At 47.0% G+C, this 22,555-nt stretch overlaps 1 protein-coding gene across 1 annotated transcript; it reads right to left on the reverse strand.

The window, feature by feature from the left end:
• Positions 1–292: 292 nt before the first annotated feature.
• IRS4 (insulin receptor substrate 4) lies at positions 293–21,295 on the reverse strand. The gene is made up of 2 exons (XM_062640166.1): positions 17,648–21,295; positions 293–1,294 (listed from the first exon to the last, which is right to left on the reverse strand). Exons 1-2 carry the CDS (start codon positions 21,138–21,140, stop codon positions 1,290–1,292), a joined length of 3,498 nt encoding a protein of 1,165 aa, XP_062496150.1. The 5' UTR covers positions 21,141–21,295; the 3' UTR covers positions 293–1,289.
• Positions 21,296–22,555: the final 1,260 nt, after the last annotated feature.

Here is a 22,555-nt window from a genome sequence, read left to right on the forward strand (position 1 = left end):
ACCGAGGAGGATTCACCAGCTGTGTGGTGCAGAACAGCACGAGGATTCAAGTACCACTTCCAAACCCTCCACCAATCATCAGTGGTTTTCATCACACACCGCACGTACCAACACCTCGTGTCACACTCTATAGCAGTGCTCAAAACTCATTTCACCCCCCCCCCCCCCAAAAATAAATCAGTACAAGAGTGAAGCACTTAAATTGTAGAGCAATCAGGGCTTACTTCACACGGTCATCGCTCACCTTTGTGCGAGTGGGACACAACAGCTGATGAGCCCACCTTTCCCTCCCCCCCCGATTATGCCAGGAAGAACAGAAATAGTCCCAGATTTAAGATGGGACTTTGCTTGAAAATAAGATCAATCAGGGTGGTTCTTCTTCAGAAAGCTACAGCTGAAAAGTATAAAGCAGGAGTCACAAACGCTGGGTCCAACCCTGCAGCTCCCCATTCGAATGCACCAACAGAAACCTCATTTTACACAATCGTATTTATAAACAAGCATCTCGAGGGTAAGAACAGAACAATTTACAAGACAACCAGCCCATTAATCCTACCTTGTACATACCAAGATTCTGAGCAAACAAAGAAAGTAACTCAGTTTAAGCTCTGACAGACATTTGAGTTAGAATACTCTAGCCTATGATTGAGAAATACCTCTTGTACCATAAAGCAAAACCTTAAATAAAGAGAGGGGGAAAAAAAAAAGGCAGAAGAGGCCTTTCCAGACCCAATCAGTGCCTGGGGTCACCCCCAGCTGATGTGCACCTCTCCATCCATCCATCCATGCCTCCATGCACCCCTGCTTCTGCCCGGCCACCTGAAAAGATCCAGAACTGCCAAAAGATTCCTAAACAATACGTGTTTTAAGCTAACCACTTGTTAATGTACCGGAGGAGCATTCAACAGACAACCAGAAACCAGCTTTGACTTCTCAGAATATAAATAAAAACAATTATTAACGGGAGAGGCAGGGGGAAGAAAGGGGCACACAGGGATCTCCTATTAGCATTCACGCTGCCTCCCAAATCGATATGACATGAAAGACCAAATTCCATCACCAAAGCACAGCTATGACAAAAAAAAATATCTCAATTCAAATTAATTCAACTGTAGAGAGCTGATGTCTATGAAAAGAAATTAATTAAAAGGATGTGTGTCCATGTCCGTGCTGGTGGAAATGAAAGTAGCCGGCTGGAGCTGAGCTTTGCTTCCAAAAGCACCACACAGTTTCTGGAGTTACCAGCAGAAAAGTCTTCTCTTCCCACAATGGTTTCCATGGCAATGCAGTCAGTCTAGGAAGGAGGGGAAAAAATAAGTCAGTGACATTTGAATGCAAGTTATATTGGAAATAAAGTGTTTTCTAGTGAGGAGAATGCAGAGCGCTTATCCACTGCAGGAGTGCAGAGCACGGGTCCCTCAGAGAGCCCGGGGACGCTTCCAGATGGCAACAGGCTCGGGGATCCTGAAGCCAGCCCTGAGGAGCTGCTGCAGCCACAACCTGGCATGTGTATGCTCCATCCCTGGCAGTGCTCAAGGCCAGGTTGGACACAGGGGCTTGGAGCTGGAAGAGCTTTGAGGTCCCTTCAAGCCAAACCAGTCTGGGGTTCTGTGACACTGACCTGGTGGGAAGGACCAAAGCCTGCAGCCACCCATCACCATCTTACCAAGCCCTCGAGCCTCTCCCCACACAGAGCAGGGGTGATTCCCAAGCACTGGCGCAGGATGAACGCAGAGCCCTTCTGTTCACCCAGGTGAAATTAAGGCTGTGGCAAACGCTGCCATTGACAGCAGGTACAGAACTGCAATGCAAACACTGCCTGCAACGCCAGCTCCAAACAGGGAGCAGCAAGCCATGACAGCTGCGTGCCCCAGCCTCAACTTTTCAGGAAGAAGCTCAATTTAGTTATAACAAGAAACACCTCAGAGTACAGTTTCCTCTCGTTCAAGGTAGGCAACAGAAGCACACAGCAATGGCAGGCGGCCACCTCCACTGCTGTCAGCAAAACCAGTGGTTCAAGCTGACTGGAAAAGGCAAAACAAAGTGCTTGGTAAAATGAGGGAGGGGGAAATACAATCATGTCTTAGAGGAAAGTACTGTTGGGTGATGAGACAGAAATGGACCCAGGGAAGAGGACCTTGAAGCAGAACAGCAGCTCTGCAGTTAACCATGCACGTGCCAAGGTGAGGGTGACTCAAAAGGTTCCCGACAGAATGAACTGATGAAGGGGATGCGAAGCTTCCTGCAGCCGTGTGAGCACAGACTGAGGAGCACACAAGAAGCTGGGTTTCAGCTCACTACAAAGCCCCTTCTGCTCCGTACAGAGCCACTGTGAACACAAACTTTAAGTGTGGAGCAGTACTATCAGCCAAATGACCAGGCTACACTGGCTCCCAGTCCTGATGGGACCACTTCCATCCCCTTGGCCAAGCCTGAGGGCACTGTTCTCTGCCCATCAGGTGGCTTTGGCCACCTTCTCTTCAAGGTTTGACCAAACAGAAGAGCAGGTTGCTCTCACTGAGAAACAACAGCTACATAAGAGATTCAGTCTTCAGAAAGCAACACAGATTTCTGTAGTCTACTTTTCCCCTCAAAGCCACGCAGCACAAGCTCTCTCAGTGCCCCTGAGGAGAACTGGAGAATGCTCCATCACAAAGCACAGCAATGGCAACATGGCCTGCTGGAATCAACAGAGGTGTTTCAGAGCTTAACCCTGCCCGTGCTCTGCTGCAGGGTCACAAGGCACTCAGTTGAACCTCACTGCTGAAGGAAGCACAGTGCTTTGCTGCCTCTACCCCAGGAACACGCTGCAGAACACCTACAGAACAAGCATTATAGGTAATAACGCAAACCTGTATGTTTACTTACATAACCCATCATACAGTATGCACACACCAACTCCACCCTGAGCTGAAGAAGTGCTGGTTTCCGTCCAGCTAAAAATACCAGCCCTTCACAAGAGAAAAGAAAGGAAAGAAAAAAGCCAGGAGCAAAAAGAACGAAGCTGAGCTGAGCTCCGTGCCCCTGGGACTGCACCAGTGCCAGGCAAAGCCTGCCCATTGCTCCAGAGACAGGGAAGCAGAGCCCGTGGTGGAGCTGGACATGGTGCAGAAGCACAGAGGGCTCCTTCCACTCGAGGGGAAACTCCCTTTCATCCCCACTCAGCCCACACCAGGAGCCGGGCTGCTGAGTTTCATCTTTCAAATCCACAGTGATTTCATAAACGGCACTAACTTGGGTTTCCACAATTCAGGGAGGCGGCAGCCAAAACACACCCGCGAGCCGAGGATCTCCGTTTGTATTATTTCACAGGCATCCATCACAAGATCACCACAAAAAGCTCTTGCCTGGTGCGTGCAGAGCGTGATGTGGTTAGGGATGGCTTTGCTTTCACAAAGGCCAAGAGAAGCTAGTATTTTTGAAATAGCTTTCCTCTTTACAAAAAGGACCAAAGGATGGAAATAGGCACCAGAGCCAGCAGTGAATCACACCTCAACCGTGCACGCACGTCGGGCATTACAGCAGCTAAAGCTTCTATATTAAACTTATATTCAGGAAAAATTAACATTTACCAGCATCCCCCCACCCTCTCCTTGCTGTGGACCTGTAAGCTTACATGAAAGGAACTTCAAAACCTGTCTCTGCCTTTGTCAGGACATTTTTCCTCCACGCCTAACACACAAGGCACACCTGAAAGCCGTTTGACAAGTTATTCTAATCTCTCCGAGCACATCCCCAAAACGTTTTGAAGAGCAAAGGCCCAGTGGTTTGAACCAGACAACCCCAAGTGGCAGAACCCTAGACCTGAAACGTGAACACTTCAAAAGCTGGAAGCTTAATCAGAGTTACGTTCAAGATACTTGGAGGAGATGAGGAAGAGCTTAAGAGCAAAGACCTGCTTACCTCCTAAGCCTGATTCTGTGAACAAGCCTGGCCTAACTCCAAAGGCAGCACGATAACCAATTCCACAACAAGCTCAGCAGGTAACTCAAATCAGAGGCCAGACTAACACAGGAACCAGAAGAAACTATCCCCACCTAAGCCTCGCTACAGCTGATAAAACCCATGGATGTCCTGCCTTAAACACAGCATTAAACCAGCATAAAGGCAAGCTCAGGGCCTTCCTGCAGCATCCCTCGTCCCAAAACTCTGCTTGTTAAACATCATCTCAGTTTATAATCATGGGACGCACACAAATTCCACTTCAGCTGTTTCCTCTTCATTTTTAAGCCAAAACAGAATTGTGGGAAGTGTAACTAAACATAAGGGAGTTTCACATAAACTTTACCTGCAAGCTGATAACAGTCTCATAAAGCCTCGAGTCTCTCAGAACTGGAGTTATTGGTTGTCACCACTTCCCTAATCCCCTTGTTAGAGCTGGAAATGTCAATCCTGCAGTCGGAGCGGTGCAGCTGGCTGATGCCCTGAGTCATCAGCTCTTTGCTGAAAGCATCAAGCATGTGTATGTATATATAGCTACGAAATTGACTTAAAAGATAGAAAAGGCAAAAAGGAACTCATGAAACTTGACCACGTTAAAAAAAAACACTTTCCTCTGAAATCTAAGCCGAGACTGAGGTCTTGCGAGATCCTTCCCACAAGGCATCTGCAGCCAGCACCACTTGTACGAGTGCACTGAGGAGCCTGTTCCACCACGGAGCTCCAGGCACCAAAGAAATCCCAGGTCACACCCAGGGGCACGCAGGGTCTCCAGCAGGGCCAGGGAAGTTTCTGTGGTCGCAGCCAGAAGCCCCAGTACCGATACGTGACCGATGAAGCTGGATGAGCTCCCACTGATGGGGCTTCCCCTGCCACATCCTCCCAGACAGCAGAGCTGAGCTGAGCTGAACCACCCGCTGGACTGGGTCTCCTAGGGCTCAGCTGCCTGCCAGGAGCGAGCAGGAACGTGGCTGACAGCAGAGCACTGCTTTTGTTTGGAGAGGCACCTGCAGCCAGTTCTGATCACACCACACATGCACCACAAGCAAAGTTAGTAGTCAGAGAGGTGTAAAATGGGTTTAACATAAGCAAGAACAAGGCCCATGTCTGTTGTGCTGTTGATACCCAGAGCTAATCTGTGGATTTCCACCTCTGCAGTTCCTCGCTGCAAGGAGGATCCTCCAGAAGTGACGTGGGTTTATTTAGCAAGGCTGCAAGAGTGCTCATGCGTTAAGCTCCTTGGTGGCTCCCGACAGTGCTGAAGTGGGGCTTGGAACAACCTGCTCTAGTGGAAGGTGTCCCTGCCTGTGGCACAGGGTTGGAACTTTAAGGGCCCTTCCAACCCAAACCAGTCTGGGATTCTATGATCTTCTGAGCAGAGAGCAGATGAGGACACAATGTGCACAAAGAAAACAACGCAGCTTCTGTGAAGCTGGATGATCTTATTTCAGTCTTCACAATGTAAGATTCATCACCAACATTTTTCTATGTTAATAGTACAAATATGAGGATTGCTGATCACCACCAAAAACCAGATCAGCATTTCATTACAGATACCACGTGTCTTTGGCTCAACACTGACTGAAGAGTAAAGGAACTGTCAGCAATGGGTGAAATAACTCTTGTAAAAGGAAAACCAATTGTGAGATACAAACTGGCTGGGAAGGGAGGGACAATGCCCACAGCACAGCCCAGCAGACCCTCAAAGCATAAATGCCACCAAACAAAACCCAGTGGCCAGATGAGACGCAACAAGCCGGGAGATAACCTTCACTTGCAGCGTAAGCACACGGCTGTTCCTGGACTGTCACGAGCTCTTCCAAGAAAATCTGCTCAGTCTACCCAAAAAAAAAAAAACATTTGATCACTGATCATGACAGATAAGCCACAAAAACCTGAACCCAGACCCCCCCCCCCACTGCTGGAGCAGCCTAGAAATGCACCCTACACTGAGCTTTTCCATGTATTCAAACTTCAGCTCCATTAACAGACACTGTACAAAAGTTTCAGCCTTTATTCAAAACCGAGCTCTGCTGCCTCAGAACGCAGAAAACAACATAAATGCCACTTCCTACACACATTTAACACGGGAAACTGGTCCAGGAAGCATCCGGACATTTCCACAGATCACCTCTCAAAATACATTAAGGTCAGACAATTAAAACAACGTTCTCTTCGTTACACAATTGCATTTGAATTCCTCAGCTGAAGATGGGATCAGATTCTGAAGCTACACAGAGCTGCCAGAGCCCTTCGGAGGAACAATCACAGGAAAAGGATCGCAAAGGCAGAAGAGAAACCAAGAGGGCAAATATTTAAAATGGGGTGGCAGTATGCACTGCTCCAAAACATCTGGTTTCACATTAAGGAACACGCTGACAAAGTGCTCTGCAAGCTCTCTATGCTAAAATAACCTACAGCTTTATGGAAGTTGGGGCAGAGGATCAGATTAGTCTGAACTCATTGGGCTGCAACCCCAGTGCGTTCCATTGGAAAACACATCAGTGAGAATATATCCAATTTACACTTCATGCCCTGCATCTGAGTTAAGGTCATACAAGTCAGGCTGCTTTGAAGGAAAGCAAGAGTGTTTAAGACCGTTACAGACAAATCCCGATTCTCTCAAAGAAATCTGTACTAAACAGTATCTGTTTTTACAGGAAAGGCTTTTACTGACATAGTTCTGCAACTGATTCCTGAAAGGATAAAAGCTTTGCTTACACGAGATATTAATCTAAGATAATTAAATGATTAAAATCTCCACGTCAAAGACTAAGACGGCTTAATGCTTTCTGGAGAATGCTACTGAAGTTCTCCATTTCCTGAACTTCAGGTTAGGGGGAAATGGGAATTCATCTGACTTACACACATCAGAAGCAGGAGAACAGCCCCAGACTTTCTGGTGCACGTGGCCATGCAATGTTCCTGTTACGCAGGGAAGCACGAAATGCCTGCACAACCTCAGACACGACATGTGCCTCCAAAAGCACCATGTCCCCACTACCAGGACAGGGCAGGACTACAAGGAGCTCCATTTCAGGCCTTACACATGGCATGCAGGTTGTGGAGAAAAAGGTCATTTGCCCAGATGAATTCTTCATGAATTAGTGATGGGTTTGGGTTTTTTTTTAACCCCATATCTTACCAAATACATAGTTACTGTCCTGTATCATTGCGGTCTTATTTTAAAGGCATAGCCTGCTAGAGGCAAGTGGTGTTATTTGAGGAAAGCAGAACTCCACATACTTCATTCAACAACCTAGCCATGCTCAAAATTGAGCTGATAGATGTACTCTGTGCGTACAATTTTACTGACTTCCCACAAGCAAAACAAAGCAGCAACATTTGTTTTAAGAAAACCTGTTTCATGAAGCCCTCTTCACTGGATGAATTATTTAAACACCGTGACAGGTAATACATCCTTCCCAAAATGTATTCCTAAAATTGAGAAGGCAAAGTTACTCTCACAAATAATCTTTACCCACAACTGTTCATTCAAAACGTGGTTCTGCTGTTCTTAGTGCTGAGCAATTTCATGAGCTAAAAAACCTCTCCTTTGCTTCAAGATCATCTTTTATTCCCTCTGCAGAAACGCCTTATCTTTTGCAACAGTGGCTTCTTTCTCTGTTTTAATAAACAGTAGCGTTGTTTCTAGGAAGGCCTTACGCACACTCCCTCTTTTCATCTCTTACTGATACTGTTCCTAGAATTAGGAAACTTGCACGCAGCTTTGGCAGGGGCGTAATGCCAACTCAAATTGCACTGGACAGCTTGACAAGAAGGTGCTGAGAGGCTTGGGGATGGTTTTTAAGCTAAATTTCTATTACAATACAGCAAGACAATACTAAAAGAATCAACCTCTCTCTACTTAAAAATCACACAAAGTTTCAGATTTTCAAGTTGCAAAAGATTCCTCTTTTCTGAAAGCACCCTGAAGGCAAGTGTGCAGCATTCCACAAATGACCTCCTAAGCTGCAGAAAACATAGGTAAATCATAGCCAAAAAGGAGCTGGAATAACTGGAGAGTTTTAGAGCACTGCAATAAAACTCGTGCAAGGTGTGAAGCAGGCTCCTGGTGAGGAACAGCCGGGTAGCAAGGCCCCTTCAGCCTGCAGAGAAATATTTGGACATATCAGGAAATTAAAGAGAATATTCTCTCACAGGTCCCTGCTGTGTGCGGTGCAGGAAGCTGCTGACAGCACACTGGTTACATGCACAGCAGAGGAGGATACAGCACCTACACCATCCTAAGTGCATGGAGAGACAAGATAGGGCTTGTTACCTCTTCAGTACCCCACCGAGGGGCTGCCAAACAAAGCTGCTATGGAGCAGGGTCCAGAATGGACCCAGAGAGGACTGTGCGCAGCATGCCCTGCCTGACTGACCACAGGCTGCTGTGGATGCATGAGTTTACACGGGATCAAAGAGAGACTGGAAAAGTACTTGGATTAAAGACCCATAAAGGATTATAAATCAGACAAATGACATCAGGCTCAGGAAATCCCCCAAGCTGAAGGAAAAGAAGTAAGAAAATAAATCAGAGGCTGGGTGTATGTTTGTGGGAAAGTATTATACCTGCCCTGCTCTTCCTCTGCTGGGTGGCGTCTGCTTGCAGGCACAGGTCTTCCCTTGGAGCAAGCCAAGCTGTTCTTACGAACACAACTAAGAGAAAGGCCAGTGTCACTCGTGGCTAATCAAACAGCTCCTCACCTTTCCTCATACTTCCTTTCTACATAAGGTTTTTCCTCCCTACAGGAAGTTTCACCTGTTCCCGTTCTTCCCAACCACTTCAGCCGCTGTTGCTTGGAAGCATTCAGTGCTACCTTCTTCTTTCACTTCTACTGCCATAAATGACTGTCAAAGGCAGAAACTTACTACATGGCCACATACTCAAGCAGTTACTCCCTCCTCAGCCCTACCTTCTGCCCATGCATACCTACACAAAAGAAGCCAAATAAAGCTTTGCCATCAGCCACCTTCTGCTACCACACACACAGCAGTGGCACACACCCATTTTTCACATTCTCTAATTATCAGATTAAGTCTGCATTACCATTAGGATACCCAAACCCCTGGCTTATGCAGGGAAGAAGAAAGGTTCAGGTTGCACTGCATGTGTGGAGCGAGATCGTCTCAAATCACAGCACACGCACAAGAGCCAAGGATAGGGCCTTCAGGTTCCAGGAGCAGCTCAGGAGCTCATAAGGACAGAGTTAAACTGCCCACACAGACCACTTGTAATCAACAGCATGCACCTCTCGTTTGGCATTTCCTTGTGGAACACATCAACATTAATATTTCGATCGCTTATACCCTCAACAGTGAATCAAGCCTCGCTGCTGCCACCACTTCCAGACTCACTGCAACCACTACAGCGCCTGCCCAACCTGATCTACCCACACAGAAATAAATGGACTTTATCCTGTCTCAGCCATCGTTTCACACTCCAGCTTCAGCAGGACACCACAGCAGTGATAAGTGGGTGCCATCCACACTTCCCTGTCTAGAGCCAGGCTGCAAATGCTACAACATGCTGGTTACAAATCCTAGAGGTGAATATACCTCTCAAGGCATGCTGCTGCCTCCTCCCCAGTGCTAGATTACCCAAAACTCAGAGACACCACCTAAAAAAGCCCTTGCAACATCAAGAAGGAACCAGCAGTAGTGCCAAGGCAGCTCCATCACCCCAGCTGCTTCTGGATCAAAGTCTCATAAAGAAGAGAGGATGCAGGTCCATGTGACACTAACAGCCTGGGGATGCTGCACTGTGGTCCAGCACACGTTCCTGCACCCTGCTTGCACCAAATCCACCAGTCACATGGCTGCAGGAAAACTGACTTACAGAAAGGAAAAAGAAAACAAAAAATGAGAAAAGAGAAAAATCACATTCCACATCTAAAAGGGAGAAGTAAACACTAGGACATGCTCCTAACTCGGAGATACATGTTGGCCCACATTCCTCTTACTAAGATTAATATCCTGGCCGGTGTTCTGACATTTACCTCATCCTTTTCAAGTCACTTAAACCATTACAACCACTGTATTTATAGCTCACTACCTTCCATCACTCCCTGCTGTGTGCATACCCTTCCAAGTGCCTCCACCAGCTTCCTCTCTCCCAACCACTTTTATCTCTTCCAGGCTGGCTCTTATCTTCACTCTGCCAATGGCAGCAGCCTTGATCTTTATCTCACTCTCCACCCCAGCACATTAAGTTTCATCCATCTCCTTAGCTTCATCTTTTAAATTGCAAGCTCCTAAGGACAGGGACCAACACATTTACATTTGTGGCATGGTACAGGGACCTCCATCTTGCCTACCTGTTCAGGTTCTGCAGCGAGGAGAGATCATGTCTGGAGCAACAAGCTTTCATTAACAGACTCACTGTCGTAATACCACCTGAATGAGCTCAAGATCAGATCTGTTCATTTTTTCCCTCATTTCTAACTGATTTCCTGTTCACCACAATCTGCCATTTAAAAACATCTTGTTCTAAAAGCAAGCAAACAAAAAAACCCACCTACCCCACCCCAAAAAACCCACCATGGAGTTAAATACAGGTGGCAAGCACCTCCCAAGGTGTCACAGGGACAAAAAGCAAATATTCTGGAAGTCTGAACTCTGCTGTGGATATTCCTACTGCAAACTCAAACAGCTTACAAAGTTTTCTAACAGACTAACTTAAAATACAAAAAAAAACCACCCAAACATCCATATAGCAAAGAGTTCCTTTTTGCCCCTTAAGCCATATTGGTTCAGACTTCAGAAACTTCATTGGTTTAGACTTACAGAGCTTAAAACACGTTCCTTCATCTGTACTGATGGATGTTTTACCTGCATCCACCTTGTGCTGAAGAATGCCCTCAGCCAACCCACCTGCAACCAGCCTCCAGGACCCAGACCAGAAAAGCAAAGGCTGCACCATCTGCTGGTTTGTCTTGGCCAGTTTGGCCCAATTGTCAACAAGGTGCCACAAAAGACACCGAAACACTAATGCCTGTTGATAGCTAAACCGTTTTCACACAAGTAAGGTATCACACGGTTCACATTCATACCTCCTCTAGGTCTGGTATGCAATAGGCTCTCATTTATCTAACCACGCATCTGCTTCAAGGTCACGCGTAACTCCCCAGACCCCTGGAAGGCCAAGAGATCTGTGCGAAAGCAGCACCAGTTCCCCCAAAAAATAGTTCAGGCTCAGGCTATCCAGCATCACAAAAAGTCATCCTGCAAATTCAGCTGTTCAGCAAGAGCCATGAACAATAAAGCAAGCGGGCTTGGCATGAGCATAGGAACAGAATCGCACTATTCCCTCTGGAAGGGGGATATCATTCATTAGTGCCTCTCTAAATTCAGAAGCAAATTTTACCAGGTTACTTGCACACTCCTTGGTATCATTTCCCATGATTTTCAGAAACAGAAAGAAACATTTTGATATCTTCAGACATTCCACAAAATCCTGTCCTACTGAAAGGAAAACCTTACTCCAAGTCGGTAGCGTATTTATGAGCCTTTCATATCCTAGCAAAAAGAAAACGCTTCTTACCTATTTTATGCCCTAAATAACAATGCAGTTTGATGTTTAAGTTCATAATATACACAGGCTACACAGTGAACACAAGCACTGTTCACCTTTCAGCAGTAATTTTAAAGTTTTTCATTTTCTTGAGTCACATTAAATTGTATCATCCACCAACCCTGGAATCACAGCCAAATCTTAACTACATTAATTTCAGTGTAAGCCATCTCTTTCAGAAACCCTTTCATCTCAGAAGAATAAAAAGGATTAGACCTTACACTTAACTCACACACCACTGGCACACAACATACATATATACACACACACAGTCTGAATTGTTAGCATTTGACCACATAGCTAAATTAATAGGAAAGTCATGTTTTGAAGTTAAGCAGCCTTTGCCCCTTGAGATACAGCTCAGGACTAGACCAGGGCATAGCAGCCTACTACACTGCTGCTCTTGGGGTAATGCTACACCTGAAGCAAAACCTCCACAAATCCAAACACTTATACGTTCAAGATCATTTAGGTAAGATACTCAGCAACACCTCTGAGATGCCTTTGATGAGTCAGGCTAATTTACCTTTGTCTTCCCTCTGCCCTCAAGTATGTCACAAATCCCTATTGATCAAGGTTCTCAACTAAATCCTAACCGTCCCTAAGCCGAGTGACCTTTACCGAGATGCAGGCCTTGATTAAAACCAGAACATGCTTTTTCCTGCTCTCCTAGTCATTGCTTTAACCTGTAAGACAATAGTGCAACTTGATCATTGCACTGCTGTTAACATGCAAATGCTAAACGTGAAAAGAAGTCAAAGAGCAAATTTGCAGGGTGGGCCATGGGACAGCTCTCCAGCCAAGTCAGTACATACCACTGAAGGATGTGGCATAAGATAATGCTACATTTTTAGGACAAAGCAGTGGTAATAATACATCCCCAGGCTCCAGAAAAGCAGACTTGCTCACCTGCCTTTCAGTTTTATCACTCCATTTTCCTTTAAGTGAGGAACACCACATCTGATCACAACAGTACTTAAAATTGTAGAGTTTGTTTCCTGCTTCTGCTCAGAAAAACAAACTCGTTAGCACAATCAACATACTGGACACCATTCAGCATGGTTTTGGGAGCACCACAGACCCACAGAGAGCGCACACAAACACACACCAAGGTACAACACAGTACTATAAGCTCTTTTTAGTGCCATCCAAAACCTCAAGGTATAACACACCCCCCACCCCAGCAATCAGTATGAAGAAAACTTTATTAAAGATCCTTTCATTAAAAAAAAAAAAAAAGAGCATATGCAGAGGGGAAAAAAACCAAACCCAAACTCTGCCTACTGCTAACATGCCACTGGACAGACAAAAAACCCCAAAGAAATACCTAGCGACAAACCACCCCAGTAATCCCAGCCTGGAATACAGGCACTGGAAAGACCAAGCAGGAGCTGCGAACCTCCTGCCTCTTGCTACTCCAACCGCCCACCCCTGGCGATGGGGAACAAGGGGCCCTCAGACACTGGGGGAGGAAGGGAAGCTGTGAATGAAGTTTTAGAGGGAAAACTAAAAGGGTAATAATGCATTTAAGATTTCACCAAAAGGCTTTCAAAAAGGCAGCAGTATGAACCGGCACCAGGTGACTCCCGGAGCTCCATGTGCCCAGCCAGCAGCCATGCTTTAACCTACAGAACAGCTATGAGCACAAAGGTTTAGACTTCCAAAAAAGACACGTGTCACCATCAGCTGCAGCCATGGGTTTGAAGTCTGGGAAGCTGATTCCCAGAAGCATTTCAACACTGACTACAAGCGTGTTCTCTCAACGGCAGGGGAACATTCTTGTCCCAGCTTTTCCCACCCAAGCACAAGTCAAACCCAACCGATTCTTGGTCAAATATGTCAGAATTAGCTCACTCCCACGCCACACGACAAAAAGCTGTTCTGCCTTCAGCAGCTCCCATGCTACTCCAGAAAGTTACCTTGGGTATTTTTAAGCATAGCTGTAAGTCACTCAAGACTGTTCAAGCGGCATCTGTTACAGCAAGATTCAAATGGCTTGGGATCTGTGTGTTGTGTTAAAGAATTATTACCCCAGCATTCCTTCAAAGATGCAGGACACACGGGCGCTCGGATGTGCTCCAGCAGGGTTCTTCAAGTTATTTTTAAATGGGCCCAGGCCTTAACTATTCTGCCAATACAAAAGAGCCTCAGTTTGAAGCAAACTTTGAAAAACCACTAGTCTGAAACCCAAAAGGGGCAGTTATTTGCCTGGTATCCCACGAACTGTAATTTACTATATTAGTAATAGCTAAAACTTCCAGCTTCTGAATTTCTCAAAGTATACATTGTCCATTATATTCTTCAATGATTTTGCATTTGAAACATGCAAGTTACCAACTGGACAATTTAGAACACAAGTTTTGCTTTACAGCTCTTCTTGTTTTCCATCCCCTCAGCTCCCCAAAGCGAACACAGCACTCATGCCAAGTGCAGCACAGAAGGAGATTAAAGAAGTGAGCAACATTTAAATTATAATCCCACACTTTAGAGACCTTCTGAAATAATATCTTAGCATGGTGTTAGAGTATCAGGTAGAGATAAGATTAAAGAGTGGGTGTAAAATAGGTGGCCTGACATTAAGCTGAACATTGTATTTACTCTGAACAGTGTGTTTTGTTTTTGGAGTCCAGGGTATCTTTGCAGGTTGAATGTTTCTAATTAAGACTGAAGAAACCTGCATTATACAGGACCCATTATGCAGTTTATTGCCATCCCATTCTCATTATCCTCCCCAGTTTCTACAAGGTCCAATAACAAGGTATACATTAGCTAAGCCCTGTTTGAAGTAGCTTTAGTGTTCTGTACTCCTAGCACAAAATTTCATGACTCAGATTTGTGTAATCAAAACTGCAAACCGCTTGCTTCAATATTGTGAAACAATTTTGTGATGAAACTGTTTTGCTAATGACCTCCTTCAACTTCAAACACTAAAAATCAGAACCTTATATGCTTTTTATCATCATCATTATCAACATTAACCCTCAGCTCAATTCTGCCTAAACCTGAAATAAAAGTTTAATAACAAGTCAGCCCTGTTTACCATTTCACATTAGTGCCCTCCCACTCCCCCATCCATGTCATGAATGGAGAAAGGAAAAACAAAAAGTTTGATTCACATCAGTGAACCTGAACCGAGAGGAGTCTGGGAATTACAATGTGGGGGCAGCGATGCATTGGAAATCACGCTACCCCCTCAGCAGCCAGAACACAGCTGAGTCACAGAGCACAATATCCCATTTAAGCAAACGAAAACAAAACAAAAAAGCAAACAACATGGAGCTGGGAAGTGTTTTCCTTCCAGCAAAACTGTAGTTAAGGGGGAAAGACAGAAAGTTCTCTACCTGAAAGAATTCAGTAGCTATAGGATAGCTCCTTTCTAGGAAGGAAAGGGTAAAGGCATCTGCTAAACATATTCCTTAAGAATGATTTTAACCACAGAGCATTTTTCAGGCAAAAGGACTGAAAGAGTGGGATGCAGAGGGGAAGAAAAGACAGCACTCAGTTCCCCTAAGTCTTCCAAAGTATTAAAACCATCAGTTACACACAGGCACACTACAGCTCTTCAGGGTACAAGAGGTTTAAGAGCAAAGCTTCATTTCCACTATTTAAAATGGAACATGAAAGTGCTTTTCTGTACTACAGAAAAAAATTTAAATATTAAAAGCTTTATTGAAGCAGAAATTGTTAAGCTCTTTCAGGAATAGAGACTTCTACAATCATACTTGCTATAGCTTAGAGACGCGATTTACCATGTGAATGAAAATGGTACCTTTATCATCCAGAATTTTAAGTCATTACTAAGGAACAGATATACACCACCAATTTCCAATGCTGTATTCAAGTCTGGCGAGCTACTTTTAGCCTTGGACTATTCCAAAATCTGCTTGTCCCTCCAGGAGCCACCTACAAGTGAACACCCCCCCTGCTCTCCTACCATATACCAGAAATACTTTATTTAAAGCTGCTAGGTCTTGTTTGGGAGCAGTGATTTTTAATTTTGTTTCTCTTTTTAGGACTAGAAAGCAACCACCAACCTAAACTCTTACTATTTTCATGCTTAATTGCCTGCCAAAGCCCATGTTTTTCTGCACAGTTTCTTTCACTTCATGTTTCATTTCCAGAAAACTTTACATCACGGTGAAAAACAGCAAGTCTCTTGCCCCTCTGCAACTTGTAAAAGACAAGGGGGAAAAAAACCCCAAGCACAGGGCTGTAAGTATTTTGCTGTAGCAGTAGTAAGCAAAATGTTCACTAGAAATACAATTTATAAACCCATTCTCTCTTGAAAAATACTTTCAAGTGCAATATTTACAGTACAGCTGAAAGGAAATAACCTCTGGGGTTTTCCCCCCGCCCCTCTCCGTTTAGTAAGTTTTACTTTACAACACAGATTGTAGTCATGAGGGGAATAAGATCAAGCAGGAATTCTGGTGTCTTTGGGGGTGCTTAAAGAAATAATCACAAACCAGCTACAGCAACCAGAGTGCCTTTGACTTAGCAGACAAACCTCTGAGGTGCTGAAAGACTAACTTTGGAAGAAAACACTTCTTGGACTGGCAGTTTTCAACGTCTTCTAAATTTGATTCCAACCAACAAAGCAAAGCAGAGGAAAAAAACCACTGAGGCAAACCACACATTTCTGAGCAGCCCCAAGCAGTGCTGCCAGACTTCAAATGGCATGCGAGCTGAGTCAGGCTTATACCTTCCACTATTAAAGGCTACACAATTTTAAGCTCCTGCAATACCTTCTGCCTTTAGACACTGAGTTTTAAAGTGAAACTAGGAAAAAAAGTCATTTTGGTGTTTAAGACTGTAGTTAAGAATGAAGAAGCCAGCAGTAGCTGGCCCCTTTACTGCCTTCTCTGTTGACAGAGAAGTAGACAAGTATCAATGTCCAACAGCGATTAAATATTTCCTCTTAGTACTCATCAATTATTGACTACGCATACATTTGCACAGAAAGGAAAACAGCATTTCCAACACACACAGCTTTCTATCCGGGAGGGTGCTTTACCGTAAGGAGTTCAGTGGGTCACTAACACCAGAAGGAGGATTATGCTTCCCAAGTTACAGTGCAATGCAGTGCTTGCACAAACACTGCCGTGCAGGCGGTGGACACACAGAGTACCACTAACAGCTAATTACTGGTTTTTGCTCCCACCGTGACAGCTTATCATATTGGGTGTCCCTCCTCCTCCCATCATCTTTTCCCTACCCCCAACACCCTGATTTTTTATGCACACCGCCAAAAGCACTGCCTTAAACCGGGTCAGAGCACTGATCACTTGAAAGCTAACAGCTTCCCTCTGAAGGTTCAGTCCTGGAACACACTGCTCGGAGCCTGCTCTGATCACAGGCAGTCCTCACCTGCTATGCAAAAGGCAGGTCCCTCTGCAGAGCAGGGAAGGGCTATGGCTCAGCTACTTGGATATTACTAACTGGTGAAGGTAGAGGGCACAGGCTGCAGGAGCCCCCCACCACCCCAGCCAGCCAGGGGGAGATGGCTTCTCCAGAGGATACAGGGATACTTTGGAGACCAGAGCTCAAAGGAGCACACCTCAAGGGGAAAATAATCAAGGTCTGCTTGCGTATGACTAAACTCCATCAGTGTGGGCAGACCTGCACACAAAACACTCTAAACCATGCATTTCACCTACATGTATGAAAAGAACAGAACTAAGCCCTGAATTTTGATGTCTACGCCTAATGCAGCAATTTTCAGCTTTCCCCACCCATGACACAAATCACAAAATACCAAGTTCACCAAAAAAAGTGAAGTCAGTTGTAAGAAGGGAAGAGGAGAAAAGCAAAAGCAAAGGGAAAAAAAGAGCTACCATAACCTCGGGACAAGGATACACAGTATGAAATATGATTAACAGTTACACTAGCAAAATTCTTTTATAAAAAAACAAGGCTGATGGCATTCTGGTAACAGCTCTAACTGCCTAGAAAAGTCACATGCATCCTTTAGGCCAAGGACCAGGTCCCCTTCCATAGTGGCTCAGTGGGTAGAATGCTGTAGTAGAATGATACAGAAGATTGTAAGAAACATTTACCTTGCTCTTAATACCACATTTTAGCACTCCTACAGTTAAGCAAGCAAGAAAGGGAAGTGGTTTTAAAGTTACCAACCTTTTCTCGCAGCGTTACACTTGAGTCCATCGGATCTGCTGAAGTCTATGCTTACGTAAGCTCCACTGTCCAAACCTGAAGTACCATTTTGGAGGTGGCAAGTTGGCGCTGTAGTACTCGCCTCACAGCTTATAGGATCATCGCGTAAATTCAGAGCGATGTAGTTTAAGCCATTCTGAAATCCAGTTGAGGTGTCCCTGGACATTTTGCTTTCCTGACCATCAGAAATGTTTTCATCCGGTTTTAACCAAACATTATCAAATGAGGCAGAGCTGTGTCTTTTGCTACTATCAGTAAAGAATGAGGAGGAAGTTGTCACAGTCCCAGCAGAAGAGAATGTTTCAGAACTGTGCCTCCTCCTGCCTTGAGGATCGGCTCGAATCACTTTCGGTCCCATTGGAGGTTCAGAGCTAGGAACAGGGAAGCTACTGCTACCAGCATATCGATCGACAATGCAGAGTCTGTTAACTATGGAAGAAGGGCTGTCAATCTTTACACCGGTGTCAGATTCGGCAGCGAATGGTCGAGGTGGTGTTGCTGCCATGTTGAATGTCATCTCCGTGTAGTCATCAGTCCTGTTACTGGCGGTGCTCACACAAGCAGTACCGAATGAGAGCCTGGCATAATCAGGATTCGGCTGGTTTCTAGGAATACTGGAACTTGCATAAATTGAAATATCTGTTAGAGAGTTGGACAGTTCCTTCGCCACTTTTGGTGACTGTACATCCAAGTCAACGCTCATATAATCAGAAAGCGGGGACTGCCTGTGGTCACTGCTTGAGCCTAGAGATGATGGGGATCCTTCTGCAGATAAGGAATACGGAGTATTACTCGCCTTTTCATTAAAATCGATATTTATGTATTCACCAGGACTCGCTGGCTCAGGTGGAACTGTACGATCATACATTCTTGGGATAGTGTTACTCCCTCTTGTACCCAGCGGGAGCCGTGTGGGCCTGGTAGCCCTATTTTGCACAAGTCCTTCATCTGAACCTTTCACCACCGGCAGTTTAGAGATGCCATTAGCCAGGGCCTCACTGCTGACCCCTTTTACATTTTCTGGTCCACCATACAAGAGTTTTCCAGGTGAAGACATTGGAACATACTCACTGTGGTCACCGTTCTGTCCTGATAATGCCTTAAAACTTCGGGGCAAAGAAAAATATGAACTAAAACCTTTGGGAACAGAAGCGGTGTGAATATAATTCGAATCACTGGGGTGCTTTGGAGCTGAGTTACCAGGTGACATATCCATATACTCATTGTTGGCAATTTTCTCGTTACTTCCTTTAGAAACAAATCCAGTTAAAGGACTGCGTACAGGTGAGGAGCTGGCCTTCGGAAACATCATCATGTATCCTCTGGAGTCAACCTGAGACGGTGACCACGAATTGTTAATCTGTTTTGGAACAGACATACTTTTAGGAGTCATTGGCAAGTAATCACTGTTGCTGGAGAGAGAAGATGCAACTCCTGGCATCATGGGCATGTACCCATCATCCCTGGCTTTACTCCTACTTTGGTTACATATGGAATCGAGGTTTGCATCACTGTACTCCAACTCATGGTTATCTTTCAATTTCAGGGTTTCAGAGTAAAGCAATCGTCCATGATTTCCTGCAGAGTCTTCATCTAACAAAGCTGTTTGTGTTGTCTTCTGCTGCACTGCTACAGAAGTTGGTTTTGTTAGAGAGTAAGTTCTTTTCCTGAAACACTTTTCAGCCTCCATATAATCATCTCTTGAGCTATCATCTACCTGTTGCTTACTCATGGACATGTACTCACTCAGGCAGTTCTCCTCTCTGATAGGCGGCGTGTTTCCCAGGGAATCCGGTGTATTACTCCGGACCCGGAAGTACCTGAAGTCTCCAGGGCTGGAGCCATATTCATCAGAAGAAATAAATCCCCCATCGCTCGGGGAACCGCAAACAGATGAGCTAGAAGGCCTGGTCAGCATGTCCGAAGCAGAGCCATGGCCACTACTGGAAGAAACACTGATGGGACTTGTAGTGGAGGGAAAGTGAGACACAGGCAGTGAAGCAGACCTGGTGTGGTAAGACGAGCTGAAAGCAGCTCTCACGTACCTTCCGCTCCCCTCTTGCCGGCCCAAATTCATCCTCGCAGTATTGAGGTGGATCAGACTCCCAGTCACTGACCTGAAAGGTCTGGTCATGGTTCCTTCTCCTTCGCTGGATGTTCTGAAGCGATAGGAGTTGCTGCTTTTGGTGGTAGGAGGAGTCCCTCCAGCAACGCTCTCAGTTCTAGACCTCCTCTGCAAGCCTGTCTGGCTGGGGGGCAGGTTGCCCAGGTGCCTCCTGGTGGTGATGAAGGAGATGGGATTCGTACCACTACCACCACCAGAAGACTGGCTTTTGCTTCGGGGCCTGAACTCTGCAAAGGCCTTTAGAGCTTTCATGGTGTCCAGAAAAGTCTCGTGCATATTCTGGGCAACCACCGAATCATCCACTTGCATCCAGAGCTCTCCAGGCCCAATAGAGGCAGATCTGCCCACTTCGATGAAAAAGAAGTTCTCCGAGTGTCCGCAGCGGCGAATGTTCATTAGCTGCAGGTGGACAGAGGGCACCTCGGAGTTCAGCTTGACGAGGTGGATGGCCTTGCTGGAGAGGCACAACCTATACACTCCAGTCAGGTTTTTTGTCTGTCCCAACCCTTTGGGCTTAACGTTGACCTGCCACACCTCCTTGAAGACGGTGCCAGGCCTCAGGGCTGCCCCGTAGTGCTCATCATCCTCATCCACCTGCTGGTCGGCGTGGTCTTCCTGCTCCAGGAAGCCCCTCTTGCTCTGGCTCATGAGCTCGCTGATCGCCTGGTACCAGGCCTCCTGCTCTGCCTCATTCTCTGCCAGCATAGCGAAGTACTCATCCTTGGTGTACAAGGCGATGATGTGCTTGTGCTTGGCATCGGCCCGCCGGCTGACGGTGAAGCACTGGTAGAGGGGGATGACCCGCTTGGGCGGGGGACAGCACAGGGAGCCCGCCCCGCCGGACCCCGCCGCCCGCAGGCTGCTCTTGAACTTCTTCTCGCTGTCGTAGTACTCGAGCCGGGCGGGGGCCAGGTGGCTCTCGGCGCGCAGGACGAAGTACCGCTTGTGCCCGTGCTTCTGCTTCCGCAGGTAGCCGCACTTCCTCACGTCCTCGCCGGCGGCGGGCGGGGGAGGGCCGCGGCCCGCCGGGGGGGGCTGCCCGCCGCGGCCCGCCGCCGGAACGTTGCGGCCCGCCACGGGGGCGGCCTCCGGCGCCAGGCAGAGCGAGGCGCTGGGCGAGCGCCGCAGCAGCAGCAGCAGGTTGTGGGGCTGAGGGGACGGGCAGCGCCCGCCCTCGCCCGCCGCCGGTTCCCCCTCGCCCGCCGCCGAGCCGAACACGCCGGGCGCCTGCTGAGGCACGGCCCCGCCTCCCGTGTGGCGGGCGCCCAGCTCCTCCTCGCCGCCCCCGGCCGCCGCGCCGCCGCCCGGACCATTCATCCCACTCGCCATCTTAGGGGCCAGGCAGGGTCCGGAGAGCCGGGAAAGGGGCACCGGGCGGAGCAGCGGAGATCCGCGCTCACCGGGGAAGCGGGCCCCGCATGGGGCCGGGCGGTGCCGTACCGGGCCGTGCCTGCGCGCGCGCGCGGGGCTGTGGCCGGGCGCGCGCCTCGGGGGAAGTAAACAAGCGGCTGTGGGCGCGAGAGCGGCCGTTAGTGCCGCGTGCAGAGCCGGTGCGTGAGGGGAGCGGCCGCCATGGCCCGCGGTGCGTGAGGGGACCGGCCGCTTCGGGTGCAGGCCTCTGTCGTCCTGCACCGCCACAGCCCGGGGGCTGTCCGCGGCCCGGCAGGCTGGCTTCGGCTCGAGCAGCGAGCTGCGCTGGTGCCGGGTGCAGCGTGTGATCTGTAGCCTGTGGTAACCAGGCAGGCCCCGGGTATAGTCCCCGAGTTTGAGAGCAAAACGTGATGAGTGAGGAGCACAGTCACTCTGTTTGGCAGTCAGATTGTGAAGGGACGTTTGTGTGCTGTAAAATTCACTCTCCTCCATCTACATTGATTTTTGTCAAAATACGGGGCTAGATGTTACTGGATGATCCATGTTCTAGCATGTTGCACCATTTAAGAGACAGTACTGGAGAGTATGGGGCCATCTCTAGCCTTTCACCGTCCTAATTCTTCCCCTTGCCAGCTCACCGGGTGTTCCGGCAGAGGCGCTTAATTGCCGTTAAGCAGAGCAGTTGTGACCCTACCCAGAAGCTGTCAAGCCAAGAAGAGAAGCAGGTTCCCACCTGCATGTGCTGGGCCGCACTGCTTCAGCAGTTGTGAGGCAGTGGAGATCGAGGTGTTGTCTACTGATGCCATCCCTGGAGCTTGCTTATTTCTAAGACAGGTGTGCCTGCCAAAGGTATATTCAGTTTGAGGTAGGGGGTTCCCTGCACTGGTCGTGCAAGTGTAAAAATAACCTTATTTTTCCCATAATAAAACTGCAAAGATAGTTCGCTAGCTGGTGATACTGGACATGTGTCTCTTTACAAGCCCACTCTGTCACTCAAACCTGATGTTCTTCACTTGCTTTCAAGGTCGTTCTTTGGCCTCTTCACCTCTGATTGATTATGTAGATGGCATCTGTCCAAAATTCCTGACACCAGCTTCCACCACCCGCTTGTTAAAGTTCAATAAATACCTCTGTTTCCTTCTGCCTCTCACGTGAGAAAAGATATTCCTTGGAGTCCCCAGTAACTCACTTTGGAAGCTGGCACACCACATCTCATACTTCACGTATTGATTGTTTGATTGGTAATGCCTCATTATTTCTTCATACTTCCTCATTCTCTATCTGTTCGCTCCCTGCTCATCATGTGTTTAAACCACAATCTTTCTTTTATGTTTTTACAGCATCTAACGCTGTGTGTTCTTATCCATGATTAT

The sequence above is a fragment of the Pezoporus occidentalis genome, unplaced genomic scaffold (genome assembly GCF_034315485.1).
Source record: "Pezoporus occidentalis ecotype Australia unplaced genomic scaffold, CSIRO_AGI_Poc_V1 ctg63, whole genome shotgun sequence".
Lineage (NCBI taxonomy): Eukaryota > Metazoa > Chordata > Aves > Psittaciformes > Psittacidae > Pezoporus > Pezoporus occidentalis.

Excerpts from the sequence above, each read along its gene's own strand:
- IRS4 (XM_062640166.1), bottom strand. The coding sequence starts at position 21,140 with ATGGCGAGTGGGATGAATGGTCCGGGCGGCGGCGCGGCGGCCGGGGGC.